The sequence below is a fragment of the Nasonia vitripennis genome, assembly GCF_009193385.2.
Source record: "Nasonia vitripennis strain AsymCx chromosome 2 unlocalized genomic scaffold, Nvit_psr_1.1 chr2_random0002, whole genome shotgun sequence".
Lineage (NCBI taxonomy): Eukaryota > Metazoa > Arthropoda > Insecta > Hymenoptera > Pteromalidae > Nasonia > Nasonia vitripennis.
In genome coordinates this window covers 3300543-3324429 of record NW_022279608.1, presented here as the reverse complement: position 1 = coordinate 3324429, position 23887 = coordinate 3300543, and the positions used below count along the sequence as shown (strand labels likewise).

Below are 23887 nucleotides of genomic sequence, written 5' to 3'. Positions count from 1 at the left end.
AGAAAGAAGCGGCTTTTATTTTTTCAGCAGAGAAAAAATACAGCAGCTACGAGCTGGAGTTCCTAGCAGTAATCCGAGCGTTAGAGAAGTTCAAATACTACGTGCTGGGACTACACATCAAAATCGTCACGGACTTCGTGTCATTCCAGATGACAATGAGTAAAGAGGAATTGTCACCCCGAGTCGGTAGATGGGTAATGTTTATTCGACTGTTTGATTATGAGATCGAGCATCGCGCGGGCACGCATATGCGCCACGTAGACGCCCTCAGCCGCGTTGATTCGGTAAACGCCATCAAGACGAGATGGTAGCCAGACTAGCAAGAGCCCAAGGCCGCAACGACCGACTGGTCGCTGTCAAGCTGTGCCTACAAAACGGATAATTCCAAGACTACACCTTGCGCAACGGACTAGTCTACAAAGGCCAGCCAGGTCTCGAGAAGCTGGCCGTGCCGGACGGCATGTGTGACAAAATTATCAAGAGAGCACACGTCGGACACTTTTAGTCCAAGTGCCGGCCATCTAAATTCGGTCGTGATAAGGTTTAAGCCTGTTCTCTTTTGATACTGATTCGATAAGTGTCGAAGAGTCGATAGCCTGCTCGGCAAAAGTCCTAGTGGGGTATACATGCGTGGGCGTGCAATCAAACAGGTAAATTATGCGAACCACGGTCGTCATCTAGTACAAGCTTAAAAATTTACACAAGCATTCCTTGAAACAAGAGAAACTCGGAAAAAAATTAGCAGAAGTGTAGGTGGGGAACAAAATGGCGGCAGAGGTGCCGATAGTTGCAAAATATTTATGTAAAGTGACGTCATAAGGTTAAATTCAGCCATTTTGGCTAGGGATTCTTTACATCATTATTAAGCAGTAAAAAAATGGCAGAAGTCTAGGTGTGGGACAAGTATCGAAAAAATTAATCTAAAGTTGCTGAATATCGTGAATAAGCCGACTGGTATCGTTTGCATTTCTTCTTATTTTTTTATCGATTTCTAATCCACCTCAATTCAATGCACTATGCAATTTTATAAAAACATAGTTGGTAGTTATATGACATTGAAAAAATTATCGCAAAACCGTAGGTGAAAAACAAAATGGCGGCGGACGCACTGAATAATTTTTCTCCACACCTGCACCAAAAGTACCACATTCCCTCCGAGTTGCCTGGAGAGGAATGTGCATTTTCGGTGCTGGTGTGAAGAAATATAGTATACGCACTACGGGAGGAAACTTGAACATCCCATATCTCGTGTAAATTGTCACCCGAGCCAAAGGCGAGGGTGGCAATTTACACGAGATATGGACTGTCCAAGCTTTTTCCTCCCTAGGAACCTAATATACTATTGCAAAAGTGCGCATACGACGTCCTGGTGTAATATAAAGATCTGGCGCTATTGTATTCATTATTTGTATTGATAATAGTATAACCACACTAATAATAATGATTGTTATTATTATTATTATTAATCAATTTTTTGTTATTATTTTGTTATCATTATTAACCAAAATCCCCAATTATATCAATGGTTTTATTAGTGGCAAACTCTTTAATAGGTGCAAACGCTTACACCCTCTTATTGCTGTAGGTTTACAAGTACTAAATTTTAGAAAATTTTTTAAGATATATGATCTATATATTGAAGACATTAGTAGAGATGATTAAAAATTGTCAAACCCAAAAAATTACAGGTAACTTCTTTGATGATGCAGAATTGATACAAATAACTTTAATAGTATATTGTGCACCAAGGGCGTAAAGTAAACTTTTTTAGGCCGAGTGTGGAGTTTGCAGTACGAGTCAAGGCGAGTTCAATCAAATCAGTCAAATCAGTTACGTGAAGCATTTATTAAAGAATGTTCCATTTCTAATGAGAGATTCGAAGAACCTATAAAGAAATAAAATATTAAATTTGACTTCCTGCAATATAGTAAAGAAACTAAAAATTAATAATAAAAGTGTAAGAAGTAAGGTTGCAAAGAGATTTATTTGGACTTATGCTTGGTATTTCATTAAATGAAAATACTAATGTAGAAAAAGTCTTAATTTTTCCATTAATTCCATTGCCAATGTCATTGTGTCATTTGGACGGCACTATATGTAAAACAGAAAAATCAGCATTGAATGAGTGTTTTAAAGCCGAAAATACTCCACCACCTTATGTCGGTATTCGAATAATAGATGTTTTTTTTTCAATGGCACGCCGTGGCGTAAACCTCGATTTGTGCCACGCTCGTGCAAACATGCACTTGCTAAATCACGATTTACGCACGTTGTGTCATAAAATATTGTACGATACTAGGGGTGTAAAAGGACTTTACCCTCGTGGGGACGTTATCGCCCGAGCGACGCTTGTAGGATAACGTCCCAACTAGAGGTGTGCGAGTCAAAAGTCGAATTTTACATTTGGTTACGACATTATGGTGCAAATAATTCAATCAAAGATGAAGTTTATCATGCTGGATAGATCAATCAAGTGGCACAGGATCGCCACGAAGGCGAGTTTAAGAAGCGGACGAAGCTTTGAGGCTCACAACACTATTTACTTTTTTATTGGTTTCAAATTTTAAATATAAAGAAAAAGTCACGTATTACTATTATACCTACGTTTTTATAGTCTCTTCTCAAATTGTCTGTTATCTCTTTAAAGGGTCCAGCCTGGGTTAAATCCTACAAAAAAAAAAAAAAAAAAATATTCGTCCAAAAATTTTTGGTCTTTTTACGTAAATTAAAAAACAAAAAATATCTACTGTAAATATTTACACTATACACTACTTCTACTGAGAAATATTAAATAATGAAAAATATTTCTAAAAAATGTTAATTAAATTTATTAGCTACGCATACAACGTATGGATAATAATATTGAATGAAATTTTTTAGAAATGTCTTTCATTAGGTCTGACGGGGCATGTTTAAGGTACATTTTAAGCCCAGGTAGAGTAAAAAATACGGTCCGGATCTTTCACAAAGCCGTGGCGAGTGACTAAAAACACTTATTTATATAGTAAAATGTCATGAATTTTGGTCAGTGATTTTGTATGGTATATATATGATATTTCTCAGTAGAAATAGTGTATATTGTAAATATTTTCAGAAGATATTTTTTGTTTTTTAATTTACGTAAAAAGAAAATATTTTTTTGGACGAATATTTTGTTGTTTCATTGCAGGATTTAACCCGGGCTGGACCCCTTAACATACATATCATATTCAGGTGATTAATACTTTAAGTGTGTGTGTGTGTTTGTGTGTATATCCCTATATTATATAGTTGTAAGTGTGATATGTTTTGAAAAAACCCCTCCACTTTCTCCACTCCCCTCCATCCCCTCTACATCCTCTCCACATTCCCTCCACCCCTCCCCTCCCCTTCCCCTGCCCATCCATATGCCCCTCCACATGTCTTTCTACATACTCTTCCACATGCCCCTCCGTATGCCTTTTTACATACCCTTCCACATGCCCTACCACAAATTTATGAAATCATATGTATAAATAGAATTGCATCAGAGTATTAAATAGAATAAAGTCTAAGGCCATGATTAAAGTTACAGGTTCGTTCTCCCGATGGTATAACAACAAGAGTTTCATTAAATGTATGATTGGTTTATTGGAAATGGGTGAATACTAAATGAACAAATCAACAATTATATCAAACAAAATAACTCTCTGATTTATTGAACTAGCATAAGAAAGAATTCACGTCTGATGAATACGAATACTCTAGCGAGACGCTCATGCGAGACTGAAACACTCGACAAAGGGTCTACAGGCCTTCGACGCATATGCGTAGTGTTGTTCTGTTCTCTTCTCTAGTTTTCTAGACTTAGATTTCATACTACAGTTCTGGACCTGTACATAAGCAAGTCGAGTCATTGTTGTATAGTGCGTAATATCGTAAAACTATATTCTCAGTTATATTATAAATTCATAGCAATATTTCAACACGCCTTCTCAAAAATATAATTGACTTATTATAAAATAATCTGATAATATACAGCTATATTAAATAATTTCTATGACAACTAAATTAGACGGTCACCTTCCTTATTACTTCTGGGAGTAAATACATACGATCCAACATTTGTTGCGCGGATTAATACATTCATCATTTATAACATTGATACTTATATATAATTATTTTCTACTTCCCGCATGAAGTACCCTAGTAGAAAAACGCCTATTTACGATGGTGAAAATGTTAAGAACTAGCAACTTAAAGTAGAAAAACTATGTTACGAAAAAACCAGTTTAGATTGCTAAAAAATACTAAAGTCTTAAAGATTTTTGTTAGGAAAAGAAGAACGCCTTTTTAACCTATGAAAAATAGCCAGTACCTAACAATTTTAAATTGAAAAAAAAATCCAAGCATAAGCTCATGAGAAATACTTGAAAACTACATATTTTATAGACTATAACGGTGTACTGGATGCAGTTGCTCAGTTTCCAGCTCCGCTATAATCAAGGTCCGTAGACCTCGTTACTCTCGAGAAAGAGAGTCGTCGGGATAGCACCTAGTGCTGAATAGGTTCCGGCCAGGCCAGTTATGCTGCGATCTCGTACATATGCGAGACGCAAGCCCGCGGAGGCGGCTGGGTCGGTGATGGAGCGAGGTACAAGTATACGCGTAGGAACATGCAAAATAACGACTGTCGAGATTGTTGAGGAACTGTCACAGCGCTTATTGACAAACTATATACAGGGCTTGTATGCGAGCAAGCGAGGTCGCAGGTACGAGGGAGGATAAGGAGAGCCCTGGCGAGTGTAGCGTGAGAGAGAGAGAGAGAGAGAGAGAGAGAGAGAGAGAGAGAGAGAGAGAGAGAGAGAGAGAGAGAGAGAGAGAGAGCTGGCACTTACAATTAGCCGGTATCGCCCTGATGTTCGCTGTCAGCAGTCGGAACCCCATCGGTGCAGTTCCGGATGCGGTAGCGAGACGCAATGTCGTATACGCACGCACACTCACACACTTCAACTTTTACTCTCCTAACAGCTATCTCCCGAAAGTACTGAGCGTCTCGCGAGGAGTCAGTTCAAAGGTCGGATCGTATCTCGCGGCACGCGTCTCACAAGGAAAGGTATCCAACCCGAACTCACCGATTTTGATGATTTTCATATATGTTGTAGAACATAAAAAAATAAGAGACACGTATTTTTTTTTATCGGCTAATTTTCACTTTTAAGGGGTAAAAACCTCACCTAAAGTTAACCCCCAAAAAGCGTTTTTTTTAAATATCTCGGCTTAAAATTAATATTTTTCAATGAAACAAATTGGAGGTTATTTCTTACAAAAAGAGTAAGTATTTCATGGTGATTTGAAGAGTAAGGGTAGCATCCCCTATTTTTTAGGGGTTGAAAACATATATTTTTTGGCATAATTTTATAATAAAAATGTTTAAACCGACTAAAAAAAATTGGAAAAAATGTTTAAACATCCTTAATAACAAAATTTAGTTGACGTCTTTCGGTGTTTTCATAAATATTATCCCTAAGGGGGTAAACCACCCCTAACACAAAATAACTGTAAATATGTAATTCAATACATAATATTTCGTAGAAAGTTTGTATATAGAGGTTTTCGAGGTCGCTGATTACAAATCTGTATCAGATTTTGAAAATTCAAAATGGCGGATCCAATATGGCGGACGGAAATATCGAAAAAAAATTTTATATAATAAAAAAGTTTTAAACGACTAAAAAATTTGGAAAAAATTTGTAAACATCTATAATAAACAAATTAAGTTTTTCGGTTTTTTCATAGATACTTCCCCTTAGGGGGGTAAACCACCCCTAACACAAAATAACTATAAGTATACTTCAATCCATAATATTTTGTAGAAGGTTTGTATATAGGGGTTTTCGAGATCGCTCTTTACAAATCTGATATCAGATTTTAAAAATACAAAATGGCGAAACCAATGTGGTGGACGAAAATGTCGAAAAAAAATTTTAACTTTCAAAAAAACTTGTTTACAAATGTGTGATCTTTGTAGCCTGTACATGTGAACTAAAGAGCCTTAAACCCTAAACCCCTAAAGAACAAATAGGCTAAATGGTTGTGCTTTTTAACCAAACGACTCCAAACCCCTAACCTCCAGACAAGCCGAAGGCCTATGCTTTACCGTAGACACGAGTATAGACATATTACCGATATTTTAATCTATCATTTTGTATGTAACAAATAACGTCTCGTTTTATGTTTCAATCAAAGATTATTTATTTTTCTGCTTTTATAAATTAGCATAATTTCAAAAGTAATTTCATAAATTATAAAGTATTTCATAAATTGCATAATTATATAATTTTATAAATTCAAAAAGTCCACACTTTTTTGCAAATGAAAAAACATAGATTAATAAAATTAGTTTATCAAACTCTTTTGCGTTTTGTAATAAAATTTAATGTTGTCAAACTTGGGAGTTTTTCATTGTTACAATTATTTCGTAAGCCGAAAGTTTTTTAGATGAATTCTCGAAGTAATGATTATTGTATCTATAGTAAAATATTTACAGTCTGGAATTCCATAATAATACTATTTGCTACGATTTAATGAATTTATCAAAAAATCTAAATTTAATAATAAATATTATTCTAATTATTATTATTATTTTTCATTATCATTGCTATTATCAGTATTACTGTTATTATTGCTATTGCAATTATGCTTATTCTTCTTCTTCTTCTTATTATTATTATATTACTATGATAATTTTTGTTATTGGTAAAAATACATAAAAGAATATTAATACTCTCTCTCTTTCGCTAGGGGAAGCTTGTCCGGTGAGCAAAAAAAGAGCCGATCGAGGGAAACGAAAATACATAAAAGAATATTAATACTCGAACTTCATTTGCAATTAAAGAACACGTTGTTATTGAAAGGGAATTTTATATGCATTCATTAGTTTAATGAATGTTATCGTACATTCAATGATAATTCCACAGATAAATGTCTTTCACTCATAAAAGTTGTTGACAATATGTGCGAATCAGTATGTTCTTTTTTTAGATTGTTTTCATCGAGTTTACCTCAGCTGCCTGTGTTATTTTTTAGGCAGTGAGTGAGTTTTGTGGATATTCTAGTTCGATGCCGGAAAGTATGAATAGTACGTCTTTTTGTTTGTCAGTGGTATCATACAGTTGTAGAAAATTTTCTTTAGTGATTTTATATAGATTTACATTGTTCAATTTCAAAGTGAATAAAAGTTGAATAAAACCAAAAATAGAGTTTTCCGAACATCACAAAGTGGAACGAGAATTCTTCTCCAATGCATAAATTAATGATTTGATTCAATTTACATTCACTCGTTTTATTCTGGTAGAAATGTAGCAGTCGTGCCTTACATGCAAAAACACAGCTTGTATAAATTTTACCGCTTGTTTTCATTTTAGATTGAAAAATGAAAATTAATCCGTTAAACGTTCTAAACTTATTATTAGCATACTTTCAAGCGTTAAACATACCAGATAGTGTCACGAATTATCACGAAACAGAGTTGGCCGAAAAAATAAAAGAAATTTTAATAGATGCAACACATGATTTCAACGATGTAGAAATGATTACTGATGACTCTTTGGATTTTCAAGAAGAGTACAAAGACCATAATGCGAAAATAATTGAAGATGAAGTGCAACATCATTTTCCTGATCCGGATATAGCACCAACAAATCAATGTACAGCAGATAATGAAGAACTAGATTTTGAATACAAAAAGAGCTGTAGAATTTTGGAGAAGTAGCAAAACGAAGCAAAATTTAAGTCTCAAAACAGTGCAAAACAGATTCAAAAAAGTATCATCTATTAGTCAGCTACGTCGTTGGGCTCATTCAATTAATAAAGATGGCACGTATAGAGAAAAAGTAGCACAAATTTGTCAGTATACCCTGGATAATTTTCAAGCAGCTCTCGACAGTGGTTCAATTATCCATGATGAAGATATAATTCGATGGGCCTTACAAGCTAAAAAAGAAATTGGTTTTGATGATATTAGATTCAAAGCTTCTAAACATTGGTTACTCAAATTTAAGCAAGCACACCGAATAGTTTCTAGGAAAATAAATAAGTTCATAACAAGAAAAACACTAGAAAGTAGTGCAGAACTTACGGCTAAAGCTGAAGCATTTATCGATGACGTTAAATCGTGTATACCAAGGATTGGACTCGAAAATTTGTATAATACAGATCAGAGCGGATTTCAGCTAGAAATGCATTCTGGAAGAACATTAGCAGTAGAAGGAGAAAAGCAAGTGCAATGTCTGGTACAGTCAATTTCAGCAACAACGCATAGTTATACTATACAGCCACTAATATCAGCTACTGGACAACTGTTGTCACCGCTATTTCTTGTTTTAAAGGAACCAAGTGGCAAGTTTGGCCCTATTGTAGAACAAAACATATTTAGACCAGAAAACGTGTACGTGGAAGCATCCAAATCTGGAAAATTAACAACAAGTAAGGGAACTAATAACAATTTTTACATTGTAATATCGTTGATCAGTTAATTAGTAAGTCGTTTAATTGCAGATCACTTCAAAATCTGGTTGGAAAAAATATTTTATCCCTATGTAGGCCATCACTCAATACTATTACTTGATTCTTGGAGTGGTCATTGTGACAAAGTTATAGAAGAAACAATGCCACAAAATAAAATTATTAACATAAAAAAAATTCCAACTGGAACCACAGGAAAAATACAACCACTTGATGTCTATGGATTCCGTATTTGGAAAAACTTTGTCCGAACATTTTCTGATAATGTAATGTTAATGGATCATGATATGAATTTACATGTGAGAAATAATATAATTAAACTTCAATCATTGGTTCACAACCAACTGTCTTCACCGAGATATATAGATTTGTTTAAATATTCCTGGTATAAAAGCGGTTACGTCAATGAAAAACCAGATAAATTTGATAATCCTATAGATTTCAGTTTTGGAAAGTCTTGTGCAACACATTGTGAAATAGAAGGGTGCACAAACATTGCAATTGTACGATGTGGTTGGTGCAAAAAAGCATTGTGCTTTAAACACTTTTATGAGGAGTACCATTATTGTAAAAACATCGTAAAATAATATATTTTATGCTCAATACAAAAAATGCACTATGGCAAAAGATAAAAGATTGTAGATTATTATTATACTCTAATATTATAAACAAAAATACATTATAAGTTGAATTTACAATAAAGGAATTTCAATAACATTCTGATAACAATTTCTACGGAAATTATAAAACTGCTTCACACACAGAATTTTCTTGTTTACAAATTTAGGAATTTGAGGTGGTTTGGTTAAAAAGCACAACTATTTAGCCTATTTGTTCTTTAGGGGTTTAGGGTTTAAGGCTCTTTAGTTCACATGTACAGGCTACAAAGATCACACATTTATAACAAGTTTTTATGAAAGTTAAAATTTTTTTTCGACATTTTCGTCCACCACATTGGTTCCGCCATTTTGAATTTTCAAAATCTGATATCAGATTTGCAAAGAGCGATCTCGAAAACCCCTATATACAAACCTTCTACAAAATATTATGGATTGAAGTATACTTATAGTTATTTTGTGTTAGGGGTGGTTTACCCCCCTAAGGGGAAGTATCTATGAAAAAACCGAAAAACTTAATTTGTTTATTATAGATGTTTACAAATTTTTTTCCAAATTTTTTAGTCGTTTAAAACTTTTTTATTATATAAAATTTTTTTTCGATATTTCCGTCCGCCATATTGGATCCGCCATTTTGAATTTTCAAAATCTGATACAGATTTGTAATCAGCGACCTCGAAAACCTCTATATACAAACTTTCTACGAAATATTATGTATTGAATTACATATTTACAGTTATTTTGTGTTAGGGGTGGTTTACCCCCTTAGGGATAATATTTATGAAAACACCGAAAGACGTCAACTAAATTTTGTTATTAAGGATGTTTAAACATTTTTTCCAATTTTTTTTAGTCGTTTTAAACATTTTTATTATAAAATTATGCCAAAAAATATATGTTTTCAACCCCTAAAAAATAGGGGATGCTACCCTTACTCTTCAAATCACCATGAAATACTTGCTCTTTTTGTAAGAAATAACCTCCAATTTGTTTCATTGAAAAATATTAATTTTAAGCCGAGATATTTAAAAAAAACGCTTTTTGGGGGTTAACTTTAGGTGAGGTTTTTACCCCTTAAAAGTGAAAATTAGCCGATAAAAAAAAATACGTGTCTCTTATTTTTTTATGTTCTACAACATATATGAAAATCATCCAAATCGGTGAGTTCGGGTTGGGTACCTTTCCTTGTCAGTCGCGTGTCGCCGAATTTTCTCTCTCTCTCTCCCCCTCTCTCCGCCTCTCTCGCGTCGTCCACCGGCTCTCCCCGCCTTGCCAGCGCTGGTACCTGTAACAGTGTGAATTTAGTACAAGTCTTTCTTCTCGCGGCATGCTGAGCTTATGACGTGCTAATATCGCCCGTCATACACCCCCCCTCCAGACGCTGGGTAACCGCCAGGTGTACCAGCTCTCACTCTATAAAACTCGCCAGCATGCAATAAAAAGGTTAGTAAGGAAGGGTAAATAAATCAACATTGAGAGACGGAAAAATTTTTGAAGAGGCTTATTTATTGAAGGAAACTGTATTTAGAGAGAATGAGAAAAAAAAAATAAATAAGGGAGTAGGAGAAAAAAATAGAAGAAAAGAGAGAAAAAAAAATTTTGAAGAGCCTTAGGCCCTTATTCTAGGGTGTTTCTTCCCGCCGCTTGACGAGCGAGGCGCAGCAAATTCCCGTGGTTCCGGGCGTTCGGGCATTCTCTGCCCCTCTCCACATCTAGCATGCCGCAGATGTAGCACTGCGGTGCTTTCTCTCCCTTCAACAGCGCTAGGTTGAGCCTAGCGAGTCGCAGTTCTTCCAGGAGCTTGGGGGGAGGGTGACCGAGATGTCGCCGGTCCTCGTAGGCTTGGTTGAGCTCCTCAACCAAGCGGGTCCCCTTCTCGATGCGCTGTTGAAGCGCTTCCTTGGCCTCCTCGGCTGCGCGGCGCTTTTTCCTCCCCTCGACGTATTCTTGGCGGCGGCGTCTGACGTCGCGCTCGTCCGCCACTAGCTTCGGGTAGTTACCCGCGAGCGCACGGCCGTCCTCCCCGAACTTCTCCAGGAAGTCGTCGAGGGCCAAGAAGGCTTCCTCCTCGGCTTTGAGGGCTTCCCTCTTCAGCGCCCTGGCTTGCTCCAGCTGGTTCTTGGTGGCCTCCCAGGCCTCCTCGGGTGTTCTCGTGGGCGCTGGTGCGTTGGAGCCGTGGTCTGTCGAGGGGGTCTTTGCCGTAGTGGAGGGCGTAGCGCCCGCCGACGTGGTGCTGTCAGGAGTCGGTGGTAGAGGCAGATCCTCTATCTGAACCCAGCGGGTTCGGCCCCCCTCCACGACTCTGATCCAGCTGGGGTCTGACGCCATCATCTGCAAGGTCAATAAGAGGGAGTTCTAGGAAGTTTATGAGGGTCTTTTGGACCGAGTACGACGAGGGGACAGGACAGGAGGAGTCTCTCGCTTGTTCACGGAACCTTTTGGGCGACCTCGCTTTTTCAGGGGTACTACTAACGGCGTTACCTCCTCATTCTCGATACTAGGAGGTGGTTCGCTAGTTTTCTTTCCGCGCGTGACTCTAGTTATCGCACGGTTAACAACGATGCGCGTCTTCCGCGGTCTACCTCGCTTACGTGGCGCTTCCACGTTTACAGACGTATTAGTCGAAGCCGGGGCAGCATCTTGTGGATTCGGAGTCGTCGTTGCGGTGTCTGTTGGTTCTTCGTCGCTCGATGGGTCTTCGTCGTCCTCATATTTCTTCAAATCGACTACATGTATCTTTTCGAACTTGTCACCTTTGTCGTTCTCGAGGGTGTACACATCTTGTCCAATTTTGGCCGTAATTCTGAATGGGCCAGCAAACTTCGGCGCGAGCTTCGCATTTATGCCTAGTAGAGCGGACGAAAGAATGCGATTACGCTTCCAGACTAGGTCACCGACCTGATACTCAGATTGTCTGCGTCTCGCGTTATAGTAAGTTGCTTGTTTTTCAGAAGCTCTCTGTGCGTGTCTCGCTGTACGGACTTGCAGATTCAACAAACGTTGCATTCTATCTTCCCAGTCCTTGATGGCTTGTTCTTCTGCCTCTTCTTTCTTGAGAATCTTTTCTGCTCGGCGGCTGTTGTGGGGTGGCTCTAAGTGCCGTCCAAAATTTAGAAAGGCCGGACTAACACCTGTGGTCTCTTGGATAGCCGTGTTGTATGCAAACATTAGTTGGGGAATGTGTTTATCCCAGGACCTGTGTTCACCTTCGATAAACGTCGTAATCATTGTCTTGAAAGTGCGATTGAAACGTTCTACCGGGTTGGCTTAGCGTGATACGGTGGGATCGTTCGATGTTGTATCCTCAGTTCTTTAAGAAATTGGGCTAGCACCTTGTTTCGAAATTCCGTCCCGTTGTCAGATAAAAATGCCTCGGGCACTCCGAAACGTAGAATAACACGTTCATTTAGGTTTTTCCGGATCGTTTTTCCATCCGCCTTGCGAATTGGGATGACTTCGATCCACTTCGTGAAAACATCTAAGAAGATGAGGATGTATTGGTAACCTTGAGTCGACCGGGGGAACGGACCCATAATGTCAGCGGCGACAATTTCCCAGGGTCCAGGGACTCTTCTCTGACCCATTAACCCAGCGGGTAACGCTTGTTCTACCTTGCACTGCTGGCAGACCGTGCAAGTACGAACAAAGTTACTTACATCTCTATACATTCCCTTCCAGTAGAAGTATCGTGCGATTCGCTCGTAAGTCTTGCGGCGGCCCAAGTGACCAGCTGTGGGCTCGCAGTGCGATTCCCGCATCGCTTCTACGGTCTTCTCTGGTGGCAAAACCATTTTCCATTCGTCCTGTTCGTCTGGGATATCGTCTAAGAGAGGATCAGGACGTAGATGATACAGTCTGCCCTCCGAAATCTTCCAGTTTGGATGATCGGTTGGGTTTTCCCTTACCTTGGCACACATGACAGTATACCATGGGTCGTCTGTAAATTTTCCTCCTATACCGAGTGTGGCTAAGGGCGTATTCTCGTCTTCATCCTCGTACATTCGGGATAAGGCATCTGGTACGCAATGTAATGAGCCCTTTCGATGGATAATCTCGAAATCATAGGCTTGCAATTCGAGAGCCCACCTAGCTAAGCGACCGTTGGGGTTACGCATATTACGCAGCCACTTCAGACTACTGTGGTCGGTAATAACTTGGAAGTGATAACCCTCAACATAGGCTCTAAATTTGCGTATCGCCCACAATACAGCCAAACATTCGCGTTCAGTGACAGAGTAATTTCTCTCGGCTTTTGACAGGGTGCGGCTCGCAAAGCTTAACACGCGTTCTTCGCTATCGTGGACTTGAGTCAACACTGCACCCAGGCCGGTGTCACTAGCATCCGTCTGAATCGTGAAAGTTTCGTCGAATGATGGACTATGTAGGATTGGAGCCGAAGCTATCAGCGTTTTAATTTGTAGAAACGCTTCTTGCTGCGATTCGCCCCAGTTATATCTCACGTCTTTCCTGGTTAACTGAGTGAGAGGATCGGCGAGTGTCGCAAAATTGTCCAGGAATTTCCTATACCAAGACACCATCCCTAGGAACCTGCGGAGTTGTTTTAGATTCTTGGGGGCCGGGTAGTCTAAAATTGGAGCAACCTTATCCGGATCGGGACGGAAGCCATCTCGATTTACCATCACCCCAAGGTACTTAACCTCGCTGCAACAGAATTTGCTTTTCTCCCAATTAATCGTGAGTCCAGCATCGCTAATCCGCTTGAGTACGACTTCTAACCAATGTAAATGGTCTTCGGACGTGTCGGTAGTGATAATAATATCATCCAGGTACGAAAAAGCATGAGGTTCCAACTCAGGCCCGATAATCTTATCGCTAAGCTGTTTGAACGTCGCAGGGCCACCAACCACGCCATAAGGAAGCCGGGTGAACTCAAAAAGTCCGAGTCCGGGCACCGTAAATGCCGTGAGGTGCATGTCTTCCTCCTTCATGGGGATCTGGTGGTAGGCACTACTCAAGTCGATCGTCGAGATGTAACGAGCATTCTGCAATTTGCTAAGGATGGAGTCCATGAATGGAAGCGGATACACACTGGCCTTGGAAACGGCGTTGAGTTTACGGTAGTCTATGCAAAACCGGTAGGATCCATTGGCTTTTCGCACCATGACTACGGGGGTCGACCATTCACTGTTCGACCGTCGAATTATTCCTGCTTCTAGCATTTCCAACACTTGCTTATGCATCTCCTCCTCAATCTTCTTCGACACGGGGTAGTACCTCTGCTTGATCGGTCGAGCGGAACCCACATCAATGGCGTGCATGATCAATGAAGTGCAGCCAAGTGGTTGTTCGTTCTCTGGTAGCCACCTATCCAGCAGTTCGTTTAAATGGTTACGCTGCCGCGGCGTAACATCAACTAGGTCAATGGCCGCCAGGGCATTACTCTCGCCGTCAGTGAGACTAGATAACTCCAGAGGGATAGTCTCCGACGTGCCCTCAATCTCTAGGACATTCTGACGAGGTCTAAGCGTGGCGCCAAATGCACGGATGAAATCCGTCCCTAAAATGCAGGAGGAATCAAGTTCGCTCATGATCATGACTTTCAGTACTTTTCGACGACCCTGTACGTCAAAGGGTAGGTCGACGTGACCATAAATCGGCACTAACTGGCCGTTAGCGAGCTTCGCTCCTGGTCCTTTATGGGGCGTAATAGTTTGTCCACAGGCCGAGGCAATCTGAATGCCGACCGGGCCAATGGCGGTGCGTGCAGCTCCAGAGTCGAACAAAGAGCGGACTCTGAACCCTGCAATTCCAACCTGCACCCACCAGCGACGGTGATCCTCCGGACTTGGATCTTCGGCCTTCAACGGCATGAGTGCGTCCTCGCTCTTTAAATCGAGCGATTCGCTAGAGGCCGTTGCTGCCTCGGGAGAAGTGTTGGCCTGACTCACTTCTTCCCTTGGTCTTTTCCCGACTTCTGGGAGCATTCTGGGCACGAACTTTTTACGTGTTGTGGCCAACTGCAACCATAGCATTTAACGTGGGGCTTATATGGCCCACGAGCCTTCTGGTCTTTATTGTGGTCACTATCCGGTTTGCGTACCGTTCGTTTCGTTTTCTCCTCTACTACCTCTTCAATTGTCACGGTAGAGACACTTTTTGGCTTCGACTTCTTGCCGTTCTTCGGGTTATTTCCACCCGCTGTGATGGCTTTCGGCTGTAGTTGCGATGTTTGCTGCTGAAAGGCAGCAATGCCCGCAAGGCCTAATTGGGCTAGGGCCTCCTTTACTGCCGTCGCGACTAGCGTGCTCTGGAGCGGGCTCGCTGGTTCGACGGGTTCTGTCACAGCGTTCACGCTAGAAGTTTTCGCAGTGGTGGCTGTTGGTGTAGCCGGCTTTTCCTTATAGGCGACATGCGGTAGCAGGCTACGTTCCGGTGGAGGTGGCGGCTTGTAGTTGTCTCGATCGTGAACCAACTTCTCGGCGTCCCTCGCTAACGTAACTAGGGCGTCTAAGTCTGTGACGTCTTTACGTGGTACAATCATCTTGATTTCTGGCAACATATTGTCATAAATCATCTTCAATTGTACGTCTACCGGTGGAGGTTCATCTAACCTGCTGAGGATCGTCAGAACTGCGAAGATGTGTTCCCTCACTGACTCCTTTTTCCCTTGGGTACGCGCTCGGGCTTCGGTTAACAGCTGCATTTGGATGTCCTGATCGACTCCGTAACTTCGCCTTGCAGCTTTGCAGAAATCTGTCCATGTACACCAAGTGTGTCGCAGTTGTCTACACCAGATTAGTGCTGGCCCCGTTAATACGTGCAACATAGGATTCAGCGAATCGGTGTCGTCTAGATTAGATGACATTATGCATTCGTTGACTCTCTGTAGGAACTCTTCGATGCAAGTGTCTTGGCTGCCATCAAACTTTATTTTCCATTCTCGGGCGATTTTTCCGATGTCTTTACGTGATTGTGATGTCCACGTAGGAGTGGGTGTGCAGTTGAACGGATTCGTTTGCGTGGCGTCAAATGGCCAAAAAGGATTCGTGCTATTAGCGTATGGTGTTTCCCCAGGCTTGAGGAATGAATTGTTATTACCAATCGGTGATCCGCCCCTCCCCTTAGACTCTTGATAGTCTGGAGTGTTACTCTGCCTTCTGAATGGATTTTGCCTAGTCCGATTGTTCTGTGTACCGTCTAAATTAATTATCCACGGGTTTTCGCTTGCGTATCGCGTACTATGCGCGTCAGGTTCAGGGTGTCGAATATCCAGCGTCTCTTGAAATCGAACTTTCCTACTATCAGCTGGCGTCGTCGGGGTGTACGAATTACTGGATTCAGCCATGTCTAAAATAACTTGTTCCAACTGTTCTAGTTGTTGTCGTAAAGCTTCCTTCTCTTTGACGTCTGCGATGCGCATTCTAATCAGTTGTTCGTTTTGTTGCCTGAGGTACTCTTCGTTTCTCTGAGCATTGTTTGAGTACGTTACTTGCGTATTCGCTTGCCTTGTTCCTTGTGCTTGCGTTGTTATTGTGCTGGTACTTGTCGTTGCCGCTGTGCTGTTGCTAGTCGGCAACACACTTGTACCCGTTCGCGTTATGCTTGATAGTTGTGGATTATTAATCAGAGGTTCGAACTCATCTATGAATGTCGAATTTGTGTCGAACACGTTTACTCTGCTTCCTCTGCGCCGTGCTATTATGCTATTCTTCAGCGACGTAGGTAACGTTTTATCTGTCTGTATTAATCTGTGGAGATCTGTGTCTCTTCTTGAACTAACTATAAATATTGGATCACTTGATTCTTGAAAATCTTCTGCAGTGTAGTCTCCGCGAAGTCGTCTAGCTAACCTACTTACATTTTCTAGCCTTGAATTACTCCGAATAAGATCTAGTTCGATTAATCTATTTTGTAATTCCAATGGCGACAGGGAAAGCGCCCAATTTTCTATTTGTAAATCTAGTTCTCCTTGAAAAAGCGCCATCCTCTGAAAAATTCCTTTTGGTTTGCTATAACGAAAGCGTAAAGAGAGAAGAAAAAAAAAAAAATCAAGTCGAATTTATTTCCGCGTGTCGCTCTTAAACAATACCTCTGCCTCCAATATTTAATTAGTATTGTGAGGGTCCGATTAATAATTGTTAACAAATTGACAATAAGGGGAAAAGTAATTCAAACAGATGTAATCACTGAGTAAATAAATAAAATAATGTTTGAATTACTCGCGTTAGCTACGAGCAGCTGTATTTTTAAGAGTGTACTTTAAGCTTCGGAGACTATTGACAGTCTTACTCACTGTGCGTTATATAACGGTGCGCTAGAATTTAAATTCTGCAAGCAGGTAATATGTTTATATCTAGGGCCGTATACGTGTGGGACACTTAGGAATACTCAGTGAGTATGTACCTCTATAGCGTGAGCGCGTGCCGTATAAAACCACCTATGTTACTGTAAGCGTTGTACTGTACGTCTGTATGCCTATATGTATCGTACGCAGCTATCCTATAGATCAGACTGTATGTACGCAACTATATACCTATGTGCATGTACAGTGCGCTGCTATACTATACTGACTACACTGCGCGCGGTAAATATTCGCTTCGACTTATGTGTCGTACTTATAGTAGTAACTGTATGGGACAAAAGAAATAGAAGGAGAAGAACAAAAATAATTGTTTGTGAATTCGTATTTTCGGTTACTAACTACGACTAAACAAATTTTCTACGATACATTTGAAGTCGTATCAAAAAAAAATTTAGATAACACGAAAAGGAAAAAAAAATTTTGAGGGTGACAAAAAAAAACTCAATACGAATTCACGTACACAGAGATACGAACCGCCCACAACAACTGTTAAAGCGAATCACAAAAACTCTTTCCGAAACTTGTACGCTAAATGCAATGAGTCGTAATATAATATTTCGGCCGCGTCGACTTCGTCGAACGTCTACAACGCCGGAGACCGGTGTTGTTTATCTCGTGCGGCGAGCTCGCTCGACCGCGATGTCAACAAAGTCGCGCGTCGCTATGCTTAGCGTGTAACTTGCGTTCTCGCTCTAATATAAGCTTTTGTTCGCTGTATAGATTTTATTTCGGTGCGACTATTATTTTTCTTGCGATGCCGAAATTTGAAATCTTCTAAACAAATATTGTTTAATCCCAGACGTTGGGCGCCAATATAACGGTGTACTGGATGCAGTTGCTCAGTTTCCAGCTCCGCTATAATCAAGGTCCGTAGACCTCGTTACTCTCGAGAAAGAGAGTCGTCGGGATAGCACCTAGTGCTGAATAGGTTCCGGCCAGGCCAGTTATGCTGCGATCTCGTACATATGCGAGACGCAAGCCCGCGGAGGCGGCTGGGTCGGTGATGGAGCGAGGTACAAGTATACGCGGAGGAACATGCAAAATAACGACTGTCGAGATTGTTGAGGAACTGTCACAGCGTTTATTGACAAACTATATACAGGGCTTGCATGCGAGCAAGCGAGGTCGCAGGTACGAGGGAGGATAAGGAGAGCTCTGGCGAGTGTAGCGTGAGAGAGAGAGAGAGAGAGAGAGAGAGAGAGAGAGAGCTGGCACTTACAATTAGCCGGTATCGCCCTGATGTTCGCTGTCAGCAGTCGGAACCCCATCGGTGCAGTTCCGGATGCGGTAGCGAGACGCAATGTCGTATACGCACGCACACTCACACACTTCAACTTTTACTCTCCTAACAGCTATCTCCCGAAAGTACTGAGCGTCTAGCGAGGAGTCAGTTCAAAGGTCGGATCGTATCTCGCGGCACGCGTCTCAGTCGCGTGTCGCCGAATTTTCTCTCTCTCTCCCCCTCTCTCCGCCTCTCTCGCGTCGTCCAGCGGCTCTCCCCGCCTTGCCAGCGCTGGTACCTGTAACAGTGTGAATTTAGTACAAGTCTTTCTTCTCGCGGCATGCTGAGCTTATGACGTGCTAATATCGCCCGTCATAAGACATTACTTATAGACAACGCATTGACGTTAATAATTAAATTAGTTATATCAGTTTCATTTCATAAATACGTTTAACGCTCCGCATACTAAAAATGTTTACTTATCCAATTTTCAAAGGCACAAGTCAACTGTGTACTATCCATTTCGAAAACATTGAATAATAGGTATAGTATACGATGATGAGTTGCGCCTTTTGAATAGAGTACATAACCCTACAACGACTCCGAAACGCGTTTTGCTCCGAAATGAGCACGTGCTTAAATATTGCTTATTATTGTCTTAGTGTGTCTGTTAATAATGTTTAAAACATGAGTAGTGCTAAACGTTTTCGTGTGTACCTTTGGAGAAAGGAATCTCAAGAAAAAATCGATGAAATCTTCTACATGTAATAATAAATTTAATAGTGATAGTGATATGGATAGTGGAGATGAATTTTAAAGTGGAGCTGAAAACAAACTTGAAAGTGAAGTAGAAAATATGGCATCAGATGAAGATGAGAGTGTATGTTAGAGCACGCTTGATCTTGATTGCGAAGAACCTGTAGAATATTCAGATCTGGATTCCAATGATGACAATAGTTTAACATCCGATGATGATAGCGATGAACAATCATCTTCTGTGAACGATGAGCCATAAGTAAACCAATTAAGGACTTGGGCTGTCGAGTCTGGAATACCTAAGATACATCTGGATTCTTTGCTAAGCATCTTAAAAAAAATGACTATTGCCAAACATACCAGCCTGCTCTAAAACTTTTTTATTTACCATAAGTGCTGAATATCAGGTCAGGACAATGTTAGACTCAACTAGATCATTAGGAGAGTTATGTTACTTGGGAATCGCAAAAGGATTACGAGCTTGTGTTAATCCTGAACTACATCCAGACAAGATTCTGAAGCTCGATTTCAATATCGATGGTGTTAAAATAAAAAAATCAAGTTCTAAAACAATGTGGCCGATCCTTTGCAGAATTCTTTATAAGCGATTGCCAATAACATACAAACCATTTTCAGTGTCAATTTTTTATGGAAAAGGAAAGTATGCTGATGGCCAGAAATTTTTTGAAGATTTTGTGTAAGAATTAAACAATCTTTGAGAAAGTGGAATTCGTATTAGATCTGTAGATTTTATAGTTGACATCAGATCTTTCGTTTGTGACACACCCGCAAGAGCTCAAGTGAAACAGATTAAAGGATACATGAGTTTCAACGGGTGTAAAAGATGCGACACGACTGCGTATAGAGTAGATCACACTACAGTGTATAAAGATTTTGGTCGACCAAGAAGTGATGAAGACTTTCGAGCTTTTATTGATGTAGAACATCACACTAATGCATCACCACTGCTGGCTGTTACGCCTAATATAAACTTGGTTAGTCAGTTTGTGCTTGACTCCATGCATCTTCTATACTTAAGTATAATGTTAAGATTGATTGAAAATTGGATAGCTGGTGAGAAAGATGTTAAAATAAGTGCACAGCAAAAAACTAAATTAGACAGACGGATAGTAATGTTGAAGAAAGATATACCCAAGGAATTTAACAGGAAAATACGACCAACAAGTGATTATGCTAATTACAAAGCAGCTGAACATAGATTTCTCTTATGTACTGTGGTCCGATAGTTTTGAAAAAGATTTTAAAACAAGACTTATGTGAACATTTTTTATTATTTCATGTGGCGTGTAGATTATTGTCAAGTAAAGAAGCGACTCAATACACTACTATATCAAGAGACTATCTGAAGAGATTTGTGGAAAAATCAAGTTCTCTTTATAGTGATAAGTTTGTGACTTTAAATGTACACAACTTGTATGATTTAGCAGACGACGTTCAAAACTTAGTGCAACCTCAATGATATTTCTGCTTCCCCATTTGAAAGTGAATTAGGGAAAATTAAAAAGGTTTTGTTGTCACCTCACAGAACCATATCACAGTACTGTAGAGGAGTACATGAAGAGAGAAAGATTTCAAATCAAGTAACAGAAGTTCAAAATGTAACTATTTAAAAAAATAATAATAAAAAAGACACAGTGCAGCAAGTGTTGTACAAGCAGGAGTATTTTTGTTTGAAACACCCGGATAACTCTACACTACTGCATAATGGAAGTATAATCAAAATAACTAACATCATGGAAATCAATCAGAAGATTTGTTTAGAAGTAGTAAAATATAAAGTTATAAAATCTATTCACCTAAGTCCATGTGACTCGTCGCTTCTAGAAATATATAAGATTAGTAATGATGAAATAAGTTTAAATTCAAGAATTGTTTTTATTGATGAGATCCGCAACAAAATAGTTAAGTTATCTATGAACTTTTTGCCAGAAGACGAATGCCGAAGTTATGCTATACCACTAAATAACTGTTCACTGAATAACTGTTTTTCCTTACTTCTGGGTCAACATCATATTTTGCAGGTAATCACTAATATTTTTATTTATAAATTTACCAAAATAAATAATAACCAGACAGGTCTTAGTATTTTTTCATGAATCTAAAGGTTATGTTTTCAAATTTTGTATACCTCTTGATGTGTCAGAAAAGTTGTCTGCTTAAAAGGTTAGGTGTGAAAAAAATGGCGGGTTTGCAGGAAATTCGTTTGAAACTGAGTAGGTACTAGGTTAAAACTGAGTTAAAACTAACATTTTATGCTTTTCAGATAGGAGAGTTTTTATATCATGTCATTGTTAGTGTGATTCTATTACAAGAAAGGTGATTAGTGAAATTTTGCAATTTAATAAGCTATACGTCTGTTTTTATAAATTAAAGTATACAAATTTTGAAACAAAATTACAAAATTAATTTAGTTTACTTTGTGTTTTAAAATCATTTGCATATCTGAATAGCTAATTTTGAGGTTAATATTGGATGTACTTTCTCTATAAGAATCCTTGTTTTTTGTTTGTTGAATTTTAAGAAAAATAAGTTTCTATTTCAGAAATGGACACTCCATCGGTAGAAGAAGTATATCCGTATCATATTGTTGAGTTTATAACAGCTGGAAAGAAACCAAAAGAAAACAGATGTCGCTACAAAGTGGCTAATCAACAAAAAAAGAAACTGTCTACAAGGTATCCGTCTCCTCTTTACAATGAAAACACATGCACTCAACTGAAGCTGGCTCTTAAAAATCTCTTTGACGCTCCAAGTACAATGTACACTGACAAGCCAAGAGGAAAAGCAGGTATTTATCTAAAAATATAGTAATCTATTAAATCTATTTAATGTCTAATATTTTGAATATCTGAAGGTAATAAGTAACTTTTAAATTGTTTCAGCGACTCTTGAAGAAGATTTTATGAAGAATGACCTTGTAACACACCAGAAAACCGCTTTGACTGCAGCTTCAGATGCGAGCGAAACTACTTCAAGCTGCAGCTGCATCTTACCATCATTATCAAAACTGAGAAGTAAGTTTCAAGTATACGGTAATTGTTTTTTAGATTGCATTTATAATTAAACTACTGATATCTGTTATAGAAGTTGGAGCAGCATCGCATAAAGTAAAATATAAGACACCTGAGATAGCCAGTTCATCAACAAGCACGTCTACAAAAAAATTATTAACCGGTCCCTCCCAGGAGAATGAACCACTGAAAAATGTAACGTGAATAAAATCAGAACAATGTTTTAAACCATGATGGGTTAGTTTTTCTTACTATTTCTTATCACCTGTAAAAATAAAAATATATTCCTATAATTTTTGTTGCAGGGCCTCTACAAACTACCAATGAGCGCATTCATCATCTGGATGAGAAAATGACAACAATGAAGAATGATATTAGAGCAACACTAGATATCAAAAAAAAGAAACAAAAGTAGTATGGAATTCGTTTCTACAGTTTAACAGCTGAATGAAAAATTCAACTACGATATACCCTTCAAAACTATAGAAGAGTTCAAGACTTTCAATAATCAGTTATTAGAGAATCTGTGGTAATACTGATTGTTTTTATTCAACTTTTGGATATTCTTAGTTTAACAAATCTCTTTTTCAGATGAACGTTCTACAGTCTGGATTGGATCCACAAATATCTAAATCAATGGTTATTGATTTTTTATGCGTGCATAAAAAGCCCCCATCTACCAGTGATCAAAACAACTCAACAAAATCAAATACTGAGAACCATCTGGAACTCGCCCAACATCCAGACAGTATTGTGCAAGTTGTTGCTGTTGAACCTTCTCAAGTTCAGGAAGATACAGATCCGTTGTTGGAGGATAATGCACTATATCTTCCATTAAATTTGGATAGTGACGCAGAGGCAGATGTTATGATTGCTCAGATGAAAGAACATGTCAATGGAGAATTTGATGAGGACTACCTATCTTTATTAGGTGATTTTTAAAAATAAAAAAGTAACAGTGCTAAAAATGTTTATAGTTACATAAATTTAAAATATTCAGTCTCTATGAAAGTTATTCTTGATCAATATTTATGATTCATGTTTTAGAAATGTAAAGTAAATAAAAATTAAAAAATATTCGTCCACGAGTTTATTTACTTATTGTTACTATTATTTCAAATAATTTTATTCATTTAAACAAATTGTCTCTTTTCATAACCTAACCTATATGAACATACATTAATCATTGCAGAATCCTAGCAATTTTCTGTCGAGTTTTACTTGGCTATGTGAACTAAGTTTTCTTATCTGCCCAATTATCTTAGGCTGTTCCTGCTATGTAAATAGGTAAGGTTTATGAGTCCAAGAACTTGCTTAGAACTAGGTTAAAAAGCGTTACATCTTGTAACAAAAACTAGCAAAGAAAGTTGCCAAGTTCTTGAATTGGAACCCTCAGAACTTCCCAATAACTAGGATACAGTTTCTACCAGGGTAGTTACAAATTATTATTTGT

The 23887-nt window shown here is 39.0% G+C and overlaps 2 protein-coding genes across 8 annotated transcripts in view; both read left to right on the top strand.

The window, feature by feature from the left end:
• LOC100116736 (histone-lysine N-methyltransferase SUV39H2) overlaps positions 1-23887 on the top strand; it is a 114659-nt gene that overhangs the window by 77395 nt on the left and 13377 nt on the right. The window lies entirely within an intron of this gene.
• Positions 21733-22841, top strand: LOC116416240. Its single transcript, XM_031923929.2, has 4 exons — positions 21733-22211; positions 22306-22437; positions 22508-22671; positions 22740-22841. The coding sequence occupies exons 1-3, from the start codon at positions 21968-21970 to the stop codon at positions 22636-22638; spliced, it is 507 nt and encodes a 168-aa protein (XP_031779789.1). The 5' UTR covers positions 21733-21967; the 3' UTR covers positions 22639-22671; positions 22740-22841.

What these genes read in the sequence shown, in the direction of transcription:
- LOC116416240 (XM_031923929.2), top strand. Translation starts at nt 21,968, where the DNA reads ATGGACACTCCATCGGTAGAAGAAGTATATCCGTATCATATTGTTGAG. An exon ending in CAAGCCAAGAGGAAAAGCAG is followed by an intron (nt 22,212 to 22,305) that starts GTATTTATCTAA and finishes AAATTGTTTCAG; the next exon opens with CGACTCTTGAAGAAGATTTT. An exon ending in ATCATTATCAAAACTGAGAA is followed by an intron (nt 22,438 to 22,507) that starts GTAAGTTTCAAG and finishes TATCTGTTATAG; the next exon opens with AAGTTGGAGCAGCATCGCAT.